Source organism: Procambarus clarkii, chromosome 59 (genome assembly GCF_040958095.1).
Source record: "Procambarus clarkii isolate CNS0578487 chromosome 59, FALCON_Pclarkii_2.0, whole genome shotgun sequence".
Taxonomy (NCBI): Eukaryota; Metazoa; Arthropoda; class Malacostraca; order Decapoda; family Cambaridae; genus Procambarus; species Procambarus clarkii.
This window is the reverse complement of record NC_091208.1, coordinates 21,647,901-21,661,513: the sequence shown is the minus strand read 5'-3', so window position 1 is coordinate 21,661,513 and position 13,613 is coordinate 21,647,901. Positions and strand designations below refer to the sequence as shown.

General features: G+C 36.2%; 1 protein-coding gene across 5 annotated transcripts in view; it reads left to right on the top strand.

Annotated features, from left to right (window-relative positions):
- Positions 1-13,613, top strand: part of LOC123768192 (hemicentin-1) — a 119,578-nt gene that overhangs the window by 53,222 nt on the left and 52,743 nt on the right. For all 5 annotated transcript variants that reach the window (XM_069306959.1, XM_045758602.2, XM_045758601.2 and 2 more), the window contains 10 exons: positions 144-262; positions 926-1,091; positions 1,857-2,008; positions 2,753-2,903; positions 4,004-4,161; positions 4,900-5,023; positions 8,027-8,184; positions 9,202-9,325; positions 10,335-10,427; positions 12,821-13,009. In XM_069306959.1, the coding sequence (XP_069163060.1) occupies positions 144-262; positions 926-1,091; positions 1,857-2,008; positions 2,753-2,903; positions 4,004-4,161; positions 4,900-5,023; positions 8,027-8,184; positions 9,202-9,325; positions 10,335-10,427; positions 12,821-13,009 (1,434 nt within the window). The remainder of the gene's footprint in view (positions 1-143; positions 263-925; positions 1,092-1,856; positions 2,009-2,752; positions 2,904-4,003; positions 4,162-4,899; positions 5,024-8,026; positions 8,185-9,201; positions 9,326-10,334; positions 10,428-12,820; positions 13,010-13,613) is intronic.

Below are 13,613 nucleotides of genomic sequence, written 5' to 3'. Positions count from 1 at the left end.
GATAAACATTTTACAGAAGTTAAGATATCCATTGGTAGAATGTTGGAAAATATTAGTTAACATAAGGATTGGTAGAATTACAGACACTTATAATTTTTCTTGGTAATTCAAAATTCTGTATGAAGTTATTATCATGTCTCAAGTGCCACCTGTGATTGAGCTACCAGAGCATGGGACAACGCGGGTGTTGGTGCAGAGCTCGTCTGTTACTCTGCCATGTTTGGTGGATGCTCGACCTCCTGCAACAATCTCCTGGTTAAAGGTGTGTACATTTTGAAGTAATATTAAAATATAGCAGGCATTTACACTTACAATTTTTTCAGTCGAATTTAGTGTAAATTTCATCCAGTTTTGCAAACACTAATATTTGGTAGCTTTCTGTTATTTGCTTTGTTTATGGATATTTTTTGCAAATTATTTTTATATATACTTTCATTTACTGTAATGGACTGAAAGCTCATTAACTATTTTGGTAAAAGTTTTATAGCACACACAGACTTGAAAAATACCAAATTAACCAATTTTATTCATGCTTCCTCATCCTACATGATAACCTGTGTTTTGCTATTATGAATATTAAATGATATATCTGGACTGTTGTTATAACTACAATTTCTATATTTAAGTAGTCTATGCCTTTCATCATTAAATATAACTTAAAAATTGTGAATTATATGATAAATTTCTTTATCAGTTCAAATATATTAGCTATTCTTTTGGGTATTCAGTGTAACCCCATTGAACTTAAATAAATTACTTATTTAGCTAAGTTATGCCCAAAACACACTCCATATCAGTGGCATTATACAAATTACTTTGTGTTCCTGTAATTATGAAGTAATAGAAAATTGAATGACAGTCTTGTTTTTTGTTAAGAGATCTATTAAGAGTGAGTTGTAATCTTTTCTCTTCTTGATGGAATCAGAATGGTAAAGCGTTGGAGGTAGGAAGAGACCACTTTCTGCATTTAACAGGCAGTGGGGAGTACCTTAACTTCTTGCGGGTCCTGCCACACCATGCAGCCAATTACACTTGTGTAGCTACAAGTGTCGCTGGCAAAGATTTCCTCACTTACGACGTGCATGTTACAGGTAAGATTTTAAATGTTCTTTGTATCATATAACATATATTATAATTCATGTTTATACAGTAAATATATATAGTAGATTTTTCAATTATTCTGCTTGTCTCTCTTTGTCTCTACATCTATATATTTTTTTCTACTCTGTATATCTACTGTATTTGCATGCATATAAACTGCTCTCAGTTCTAAACTGCAAGGTTAATTTTGAATATTTCATGTACTGTCAGTAAGTCAGTACTATATAGTAAATCATAAGACTGTGGAGGGTTTGCTGAGATAATTTAGTCAAATTGAATACAATAAATGAATGATAAGAGAGGTAATGGATGTATTTGTGTGAATTTAAAGGTAGGAAGTGAAGAAGGTAAAGAAAACAGGCAGATATGGTGAATGAATGTGTGAGGAAGTAGCATGCAGGGCCACTTAATCTGCCTGGCTGTGTGTGGTCCTGCAGGAGACAAACTCTGCGCACCGCACTACTGCTTCAGTGAAGACAAAAAGTTTTGTATAATATACTTAATATGCAAGGTTGTTTAAAAGTGTAGTTTTGAAAAAAACAGCGTTGAATGTAATGAAACGCCATTTTATGGGTGAGTCCCGGAGGCTCCCCGGAACTATCCAGGCTCCGGGAAACCGACGGGGTTCCCCCCCCCCCCACATAGATAATATGTTGATATAAGGTTGAATTTGTTATGGTATAAAAGTTAACATTATTTTTGTATTGTTATTTTTAGGAATTGGAATCTATAAATGGTATAATCTTGGTTTACAGTTCCTCCAGTGATTATTGAGGATATGGTGGAGAACATCATAGGAGGGGGTATTGGTGGAGAGACTGTTGGTGTGGTTGGTGGCGAGCTGGACTTAGAATGTTACACTCTCGGCACGCCCACACCCACACTCTCTTGGGCTAAGGATGATGAGGTAAGTGAAAATACAAATCTATTCATATGTGCAAACTTAAAATATATTTACAAATGTACCAGATGATTATGTAGAAATACTTCTTCAGTGTACTCATGCTAAACAAGTTATATTCATTTGAGGAGGATGTAGGAAACCAGCTTCATCCATAGCTTCAAAAGTAGATACAAGAAAGTGCTATAGAACTGAGAGTAAGAATTGCACCACACAGTTAGGTATGTACTAGAAGTAGTCCCAAAATGTGCAAGAAGGCTTGATCCTCAGTTGAGGGGCCTGAATTACAAGAAAAAACAATAGTTGAAGCTAACTTAATACATAGTTTAACTTTAAATATGATAATGAAACCGAGAGGGTACTGAGTCAGTGCAATGAACTGCAAAATGTTTGAAAGACGAGCTCAGAGCTAATGCTCATCCTTGCATAGCACACATGTATAAGGTGAAATCAGCATGCACGTATTACTATGCATATGTAAACACATGTTAATACTACACACACATGAAAGGCTAAGGAATGTATTTTTCTTCATTCTTTTTTTTATGCTGAAAATTAAATTATATTAGCAAACATATGCAAGCTTTTTGCTGTGTCAAACCTTTTACTTTTTTGTTTTTAATGATTGATATTGGTATTAAAGAAATATAGCTTTCAGACCAAAGTCTTGGTAATAATTCAGTAAATTATCAAGTTTTGATGCACTCACCAGTTTGCATTATCAAGATCATCTGGTGATATGGTTCTCAGGATGTGAAACCAACTGAACGGCTGACAATATTTGAGGATGGACAAGTGTTGAAGATTCAAGATGCTCAGACAGATGATTCTGGTCGCTACACATGCACAGCCACCTCTGCCTCCGGCGTGGCTTCCAAGGATTTTGTGGTCATTATTCACAGTGAGTACTAAAGTGTTAGCAGCTGAAAATTGCCATTACATTTTGTTTTCTGTATTTATTTTCACTTGCATTAAAAGAAATGGAGTCCTGTATTTTGCTTATTTCTGAGCTTGACCTTTGCAACACAAGCCAGAGTCATGATCTTGGACAATGCTAACACATGCCAGGTCCTCTTGGACTCTCAGCCCCACCACAAAAAATAGGTGGGACCTATTTTTCAAGACCACCTTTTCAGGTGGTCTTGCCACATACTCCAGGGGCTGTTAGACAGTAGAGAGCCTAATTTTAATTGTATATGCCATATTGAGATAGCTAATTAACACTCTGCAAGCTGTAAATGAACAAGCAACCATCTGACTGCCACCCAATAGCAGCCAGGTCACATTACAGGATTAGGGGAGTCAGCTAATTCACTTTGTGCCTGCTCAGTAAGTCACTCATTATTCTTGTTTTTTTCCATTGAGCTGGCTTGTAGAGCATCCAAGGCTGCCTAGATTAGAAATATATTATTCAAGTATTGAAATGCACATACCCGAACAGTCCCTTGTTGCTTCCGTTCCTGTGCATGTTTAGGTACCCTGGGCCTTAAGTGAGATTATCTAATAAGTCAATCATGTATGGTGGCCACCTGGTTGCAATCAGATGGTGAAAAGTGTCATTTATCACTTGTAGGAAGAGTTTAATGTTTTGATCTGTTCTTTGGCATCTGTCTTGGTATATGTGTTTTAGTTCTGCTTTCCAGCATCTTTCCATCCTTGGATTTGACAGTAAGACTATTTGAAAAGTTAATTGTTGCAGTGTGGCTCAGTCAATGAAAACCAGGCATGAATGAATCATCCTGGGTGGGTCAAGGTACTGGCTGGGGGAGGATGGGGCAACTATGAGGCTGCTCTTAAAGGGGTATTTCAATTCAACCCAATTTTGGCCGGATTACCCAAATATTCAATTCAGCGTGCTTCGGATAACTGAGCTCACACTGTAATTGTTCTGTTTATTTTTTAGAATGATGTGTAGTACAGTACAACTTTTTTCAATCCTCACATGATTTTAACCTATGAGTTGTTATTGTCTTTCAATAACATTGAAAATATATCCTCCAGGTCCACCTCGCATTATATCTCCTTTAGAGAAGACTCTGGATGTTGTTCTGAATCAGCCATTGGTACTGACTTGTGAGGCTGAGAGTACACTAACACCAGCAGTGTCCTGGGTCAGACATGGACGACCAATTACTCCATTCACAAATGCTAACTATCAGGTTAGTTAAGAAGTTGTATTTTATTACACTATTCAAAATGTCAGTCAGGAAACATTACCATCCATTTTCTCAGCCAAATCTTATTCAAATGATGTTAAACCTGATTGATTAGAGTGTATAATGCTGACAGTGATGGAAAAAATCAAGAATTTAGCTAAATTTACCTGATGGCAACAGTCTCTAGTAGCCTCCACAAGGACAAGGAGGTCTCAACATGCTTCCTGAAGACTTTTTTCAGCTTTATTTTGACTTGAAGCAGTCTTAGTATTTAAGACTGAGTTCAGTAGGTAAGAGAGTTCATGGATTTATTACCCATTAAAAAACATCTTTTGTTGCTTCTCCTAAATTTTGGTTTGGTGGCTTAATAATTGATACAGAGTATAGTATATATATTTAATAAAGCCACTAATATGCAAAGCATTTTGATCCTGTCTCCCAGTTGGTCTCATAAGGTCTGGTGCAATTCTCCAAGTCTTGTCAGCTCCAGACTGACAAGACTGGAGAATATAATATATAATATTCTGTGTACTGGTAGAGTAACTTTACTACTAGTTCAGTTTTTAGCTCTGTCTAAACAAATTCCAATACAATACAGTGAGGTACAGTATTTGCAGATTGCAACAAAATTCAAATTACTGTACAACTAATATGGAAATGTGTGTGTAACTGAGCATAAGCCTGTTTATGATGGTTGTTGCATGTTGCTGATTATATTATATATTGTATATACTGTGTCAGATCAGAGCTGGAGGACACGAGCTGCATTTGCGTCGTGTTCGCAAAGGTGATGGTGGCCCCTTCACATGTATTGTTGTCAATGCTGCCGGTCAGGACACCCTCACCTATACCCTCACTGTTCAAGGTGTACCCACACAAATGGATCCAAATTTTTTTACTAACAAAAACTGGATATTGGTTGTGTTGTTTTACCAATAATTTTAACCAATGCCTTATTTTCTTTTGCAAATATTAACGCTGCTCAGATCAGATGTGTGTGCACTTAACTGTGTTTATTGGGAGTGGGCAATAGTACACCACCACTGATCCCACCAAGGGGATCAGTGGTGTTGCATGTTGAATCAATGTTAATTCAACGTTGATGACATTCATTCGGCATTGAATTGTCATTGCTTTTGGATATTGTGCCCATTATGGGGTTGGAAAGGGAATTAGAAAAAGATCTTAGGCTTTGCCAATTAACTATCAGGTACCTTGTTCTATTAATCCTCTTCATTTTGTAAAGCTCTGTTATGCCTGCTCTTAAAGCTAAGAATGTAGGCCGCTTCCACTGTCTTCATTCATAGTTTATTTCACTAACTTATAATCCTCCCTGCACACAAATACTTTTTTATACCTTTGACTTGTTTGTGTTTATAATTTATAACATTTCATTCAGTCATCCCAAACATGGAATAGTGTCTTTGTCACTTATCTCTTTCCCCTCAATATTTTGTATACTGATCATATCTCATCCAATCATTCTTCTGATGCTAGGTTGACCCCCAAAGCCAATCTTCAATTTGAAGTTTATGGATAACAGAAGTTATGGGAAAGAGAGCTGGATAGAATGGTAGGAAGATATAGAAGAATGATAAGAATGAGCTAAAAACTGCATGATAAGAATGAGCTAAAAAAAACTGCATGAATATGAATGGGAGAGAATAGTTTTCAAGTTAAGGAAAAGGAGGTAAGAGCATAAGAAGAAAGAAAGTGACAGGTGTTGGTGATCGAATAACATAAAGAGCTTGCTCTTGTGATAACAGGAAAATTATTAACAAAAAAATCTGTTGCAAGAATTGTTTGCTGCATTAATAAAACTGAGAATTTTGTTCTTAGACAAATCATAAAATGGTCAGTTTGAATGGCTTTGGATAGTACTAGTATATTAAGCCCTCAATTTGCATGGGGGGGGGATTCTGTTAAAACAGAGTGACAATTAAAGCTGCATAGTTTCAACTTAAATTTGTAAGGAAAAAATGAAGAGGCATTCCAGAGACCTCTAGCATTCTTATTTTCCTGCCGTTTCCTATTATAAAATTGGAGATGTGCTCGTGAGCATTTTCTTGATGTTCTGTACAGTACTATGAATAAATTATTTAATTTGTTTATAAATACAGTACTGTATTCTTGTTCCAAAAGGCAGGAATCGATTACCAGACATCGTGCCAAGCAAATTGTACCATGTTGTCATACATCTTCTCAGTAAACTTTACAATATATTTGTTTTATTTAATATGTACAGTTTATCAGTTTCCTCTTCATTTATACTGATTCACATATATTGTGATAGCAATAATGTGGATATTGACTTTCCAAAATGCAAATGAAATATTTTTAGTTGGAAACCCAAATGCTTTGTATATTACTACTACCCCACCTTTTCCTTATGAAACATCTTACAACTTAGTAAAAACAGCCTTCTGCCACTTTATATTTTTTAACATATTTAAATAATTTATTTATATACATTAGCAATATTTTATAATATGACTCGGTGACATGCTTGTCTAGATGTAATTACCTAAGTGTAGTTACAGGATGAGACTTACGCTCGTGGTGTCCCGTCTTCTCAGCACTCTGTCATATAACGCTTTGAAACTACTGACTGTTTTATTGTCCACAACCTTCTCATTTAACTTGTTCCGAGCGTCTACCACTCTATTTGCAAAAGTGAATTTTCTTATATTTCTTCAGCAGCTTTGTTTAGTTAGCTTAAATCTGTGACCTCTTGTTATTGAAGTTCCGGGTCTCAAGAAGTCTTCCTTATTAATTTTGTTGATTTCCTTTACTTTTTGTACGTAGTGATGATATCGCCTCTTTTTCTTCTGTCTTCTAACTTTGGCATATTTAATGCCTCTAACCTCTCCTTATGGCATGTGTAGCATATGGTGTACTGTTATAGTGAGCAGGGGTTTGTGTTTGTTTGCACAATTGCTGTGTCAACGACCACCTGCTGGCCTTAAATATTTATCCCACAAAAATATTAATTTAGAAATGCAGTTTTTTATAAATACGAGTGTAACATAATGTACTGTATATCAAATTCATTCCCTAATTGATAAGAAATTTTATAGCAAAATGCTGTATATTGAGTTCTCATGTAACAAAGAATTACTATATTATACATTAATTTGAATACCCAGCCCTGGTGGCACCGTAAGGCGATTTTGCTAAGATGGCTCACAATTACCAAGTCACAATGCTGCAGAGTTGTGTTTGACCTACCAGGGACTAGAGCCAGAACCTGGCCTCCATCACAGTGGTGCAGAAAGCAGGTGACACTGTACCGCCCCTCCAGGAATGCATGCAGGAAGTCAGCGATCCATTACGAATCACTGCTGGCTTGAAAAGAACCGAAGCCTTGAAACTACCAAACAAGCTCCCCAAACAGTAATATTATGGGGGATTATCATATTTTCTGTTTATATATTTGACTTCCAAAGTGCTCACTTCTAGTATTTTTTAATTTTCCTTCATAGGCCTCTTGTAGTTCATGTTTCTTTATTATGGAATCCACTTTGTTGCATGTGTTTGGATTTGCCTAATTTTTCTTGTCTAGTTGTGTTTGTGGAGAGCAAATGTGTTCTCATCTAATGATTGTTTATAGGTGTATGTATATGTAATTACTGTATAAATGTTATTACCCGTTAGTAGTCAATGGCAGAGAACAATGCTTGTGGCATCCCATATTTGTGCATGTAGCTGCATGCGTATGATATTGTACATGATTCCAGATATTTAAAAAACATTCAACTACAAAACTTTGATCAAGTTGGAAAACATGATTAAATTACTCATTTGTATATATATTCGTACAATATGTGGAAGTCCTCTAGATGCAGTAACTTAATATTTGGCATTGCAGTTCCAGCCAAGATAGAGCGAGCTAATATCCAACAACGTGTAGTGGGGGTGGCAGGCCAGACTGCTGAGGTGATGTGTGAAGCATCTGGCAACCCAACACCCACCATCTCCTGGACTCATGCCAACACACTCATTACTCCAGATCATCCTCACTACCAGGTTGTGCCTTGTGGTTGATGCTCCACCTGATATGTTGACCAGACCACACACTAGAAGGTGAAGGGACGACGACGTTTCGGTCCGTCCTGGACCATTCTCAAGTCATTCTCACAATCAACTTGAGAATGGTCCAGGACAGACCGAAACGTCGTCGTCCCTTCACCTTGTAGTGTGTGGTCTGGTCAACATACTTTTGCCACGTTATTGTGACTCATCGCCTCCACCTGATACGTCATAGCATTACTTGCCTCATTTCTCTCAGGCAAACTAAATCGGTTTCCATTGTTTTGTTCATTCAAACTTCAATAATTTGTATTGCATATTAATATACCAGTATATTAAAATAATTTATTTCAAATACATAACGTATATGTGACCTCAGTGACTAAATATTGAAACAGTCAAGGATATGATTCATAAACTTTAAAGCTGAACTAAATTGAGCGCACACATTATATTTACAGTATGTGTGTGTGTGAGTATATATGTATATGTATGTGTCTATATGTTTGACAAATTTGATCAAGCCTAAATTACCCTAACCTAAGATAACTAAGTCAGTAATTCATTTTCTTAATATAATAATATTAATTGGAATTGGCCAATTTGCAAAGAAACACTGTATTTGAAAATAACAAAAATCACTGCTTGATAGGAAAATTGGGCCTTGCATACTAAGCCAAGCTTAATTCTTGCATAAGAATTTCTTTTTAATATAATATTTAATGAAAATTTGGCATATAGGCAACTTGGCCTATTAGCTGTCATATATATAATATGCTGTATATGTATCCATCTTAGTTTATGTAATACTGTAACTGGATTTATATAATAATTTGAATAAGGATAAATATTTTTTAGAAATGTAAACGATAACAGCATATAACTACCCAAGTGTAATTGCAGGATGAGAGCTACCTCGTGGTGTCCCGTCTTTCCAGTGTTTTTATCATATAGCACTTTGAAACTTGTGAGGGTTTCGTATGTGAAGAATGAAATGTTGTATAACCCTGACAGATCGTGGATAAAGGCTCACTCTTGCGCCTGCTAGAGCTGGACCCCGAGGACGAGGGTGTGGTCACCTGCACTGCGGCCAACCTTGCTGGCCAAGACATTCTCAACTTCACTTTACAAGTCTTAGGTATACAGCTATACAATATTCCTGATGGGTGTGGAGTTACATGGGAATGGAACAAAAAATTTTATATACAGTTTTTTAAATAAGTAAGTGGTTTATTTGTAAGAAAATATGGAATTTAAAATTAAACATTATGATTATTAAATAGTGTAATTACTAAAACAGTTGTGTGAACTGCAAATGTTCAATCAATAAATAGTAGGATAGTAAACTGGATTTCCCCTACATATATGGGACATAACTGGAAACCTCTCAGTGTTCAGAAGAGAAGTTTACAAGCACCTTGAAAGGATACTTAAACAATCAGGCTGTGACTTGTACATCAGGCTGCGAGCAGCTGTATCAAACAGCCTGATTGATGAGACCAGCAACCAGGAGGCCTTGTCAGAGACTGGGCCACGGGGATACGAATCCTCGAAATCTTCAAGAGGTAGACTTAGTAAATGGGTAAATGTAGAGTAAATGGATGCTACACAATGGTAAACAGTAATCAGAGAAGGAATGAACCTAAATTTTAATTTCCTTTAATATAGAACCACTAGTATAAATGCCAAGACAAAGCTAATGAATAGTCCACTGAAGGTATAAATTGACAGGTTTAAAATGACTCCTAGAAACAGTCCTAGCCACGTTAACATACACTGATAGTAAGTGGACCAGAAGGAATGAGAAAGGAGGCGTGAAGTAAGAGGAGCAGTAAAGATATATTGAATATATGGTAATAAAGAAGCAAAGAATACTCCTAGAAGTAGTCAACTGGAGGAGATGGGGTGATAGAGAGCACCCACATGTAAAGGGTCAGGTATGGGGCATGAAATGATCCTGTAATTATGAGTACAGCACCACAAGCTAAACCCCACCATCCCTACAAGTAACAGGGAGGAGCAGATTTCACCTGCAGTCTCAGAAATTTGTTGAGCTGTGATCAACCATGTTTTATTGAGTTTTTAGTGACAAGTTCCTCATTGTAAGGACACATACAGTATTTTAACTTTATTGTTTTTTCTTGCAGTGTCCCCACATGTTCCAGATGATGCTGTGACAGAAATTACTGTGAAAGAAGATGAGAGTGTTGTCCTTGTGTGTCCAGTTACAGCCACACCTGGTAAGGAATGGAATGTATTATTTTATACTTGTGTCTATAACATATTACCGTTCAGTAAAATCTGGTCCACAGGAAAATCGGATGCAGTGGAAAGATTCAGTTCCGATGAAATTAATTACTGGATATTGCATGCTGATGAAAGATACACATTTGCTTTACCAGACTGTACTCGGGTCGGTGTACAGAAAAATTAACAAAAAATTTAATCATGTTTTCACAAAATTTTGTACAAAATCATAAATGAGAAAATTTTTGGAATGGGACACTCAATGGGCCTATATTGAAAATGGGATCATACCTTCTTAAATATTTGTTTTATCAGGTTACCATAAATTTTAATAGTAAATGTTTATAAAAAAACTGTTCAGAACAGACAAACAATCCAAATTTTCATGAAGTATTATGCAGTATTTAAAAAAAATTATAATGGAATGATAAAGCTTTCCATTACATTACATTATATATGATTTGTATTTTTTATTTGAGTCAAAACTAACATACATTTTATCAAACCTAACCTAACATGACCAAGCATAACTAAGGCAGTAATTCATGTTGTTAATATAATATAATAATATTGGAATAAACCAATTTGGAAAGAGATATTTGGAAACAACAAAAATAATTCGGCTTGTTAGACAAATTGGGCCTTACATACTAGGCCAAGTAGTACAGTTTTGGCTGTTAGGTATTGGCTATTAGGAGAAATTTCTTGACCTGGCACAGGACTCCAATCCCATACAGCATATGACAGAGCCCACTTAAGGTAACAGAAGGTAACAGCATTATAGATCTTATGCTAACATCTGAAGATTGCTTGATCAATCAAATTCAAGTAGGGAAAAATTTCACCCCTGTCATGTGATCAAAATATTCTAAGATGGATTACAATTGTAGAAACCCACATAAAGGTCCAGGAGGATTACTTTCTAGATTTCAGGCCAGACTGAAATTTTTTTTCAGTTTAAAATTAAAATTTAAAATTTCAGTTTCAAAATTAAAAAGACTGATTTTCAGGCCAGACTCGAGGAGACTATCAAGGTATGAGAGAGGAATTGCAAAACATCACCTGGAGGGAGCTAATAGGTGATCATGGGATGGAAGCATCAAGGGAAAATTTTAATGTCATTAATGAGCTTATTCAAAAATAGATGCCAAAAAGGAGAAAGAAAAGAAATGTGAACTAGATGAATGACCTAGGTAGTAAAAAAAAAAGCTTTGAAAACTAAGCGGGGCCCTCTGGAGAAGGTATAAACCCACAACGAACATCATAAATTATGAAATACAGTATATAAATGGGTATTAAATTCATCCACTCAGGTAATCAGATCTGCAAACAAAACTACGAAAGAAAACTTGCTTAAAACATAACGAAAGATCAAAAGTTGTTCTATGTCTATATAAGAAGTAAAAGCAAAACAAAGGACTCGGTATGACCCTTAAAAGATGAGACTAACCAAGTCATAATGGATAATAAAAGGACAGAAAACACTCAGAATAAATACTTTATATCAGTATTCCCACTAAAAAAATTAGACATCCCATTATTCATACAAATGTTTTAAGGAGGTGAACAGAACAAATTAAGGGTGCACCCATAACGTGCTACATAATTGGGAAGAGCATCGACAAACTAAAAGAATAAAAAAAAACTGTGGGTTGAATTCAATACAAAGTCATAAAGGAACTAGCAGATGCACTATGCCTACACTGATACTCAGAAAATTTTCTGGACCAGACTGGACCAGAATTTTTTTTAGAGTTTTTCAGAAAATTTCTGGATCAAGAGATAGTTCTCCTAGATTGGAAATATGCAAATATCACCCCTATGTTAAAAAAGGCAGAAAGAGCTTGGCAGAACACTACCATCTGATCAGCTTGACATTACACATCTGCATGCTCATGGAGAGAATCCTAAGGAAGGGAATCATTCACTATCCCACAGCTAACAATTGTGTAAAATCAATGTAATATGGGTTTGTTAAAAATAGATTCTGCCTTATAAATCTGCTCATATTTTTTATAACAAACTAACTATTCAGACAAAGGACTTCCAGTAGGTTTAATATGCATGGCCTTTGCTAAAGCTTTTCATAAGGTACCACAGGAAAAACTAGCAAGGAAATTACAGGCACATGGAATAAAATGCTTTTTCACCTACAGTTATAAACCCATTGAACTACCGGTACCTACCCGCAAAAGCTGTAAATGCCAAAACTCTGAATTTTAAAATCCAGCTAATACAAAATTTACAAGGAATTCTAAGTTACAAGATGAAACAGTCATATGGTTGTTGTCTATTATCCATTATGTATGTTGACTTGACAGTGTGTAACATGTATTATCATACCTTGATTCAAAATAATGCAGTGATGAGCTTGTCATTTTGGCAGAACCATCTGTTGTGTGGTCGAGAGATGGGACTATTGTGGGAGTGAGTGGCCATGGAAACGTGGATGTGAGTGGTGATGGGCACACACTGAGGGTGATTCGGGCAGGCAGTCATAATGCGGGCATCTACACCTGTACTGCCTCTAATGCTGCAGGCGTCCTTGATGTACATCTCATGCTCAATGTTCTTGGTGAGTTGAGTGCTACCATTTTTTTTTTTTTTATTGCCGCCGAAGGCGGCTAGTTTATTGTGCACCCCATACTCATCCTGTGAGCGGTAGTGCAAAACCATTACAGAGGGCACAAAAGGTCTTTATCAGACCTCATCTTAGATTATTACATAAACAATTTCATCTATCCTTCACACCTTATAGTTACAATGTCAGCTAGTTACAGAGAAAGTGCTATTTCAAGAGCTATATATTTACAGTAAAGTGCTACCATTTACCAATGAAACCTGTAAGGTCATTTGATTCTTATATAAACAAATATGTCATAAACAGTGCTTTGTATTCATTCACTGCTTCTTCATGTCCAAACTCGTCAATAAAATCAATTTGTAATAACCTGCTACTTCTTACTGGTACTATAATTTGATTCTAAAACCTAGACTGATGTCTCATATCTCTGATGTAGACTGTTCCCTTGTATCTCTGAACTAGACTGGTGCCTTGTACAGGATCTCTTGGCACAGACTGGTGGCTTGTACAGGATCTCTTGGCACAGACTGGTGCCTTTATACAGGATCACTTGACACAGACTGGTGCCTTGTTCAGGAACTCTGATGCAAACTGA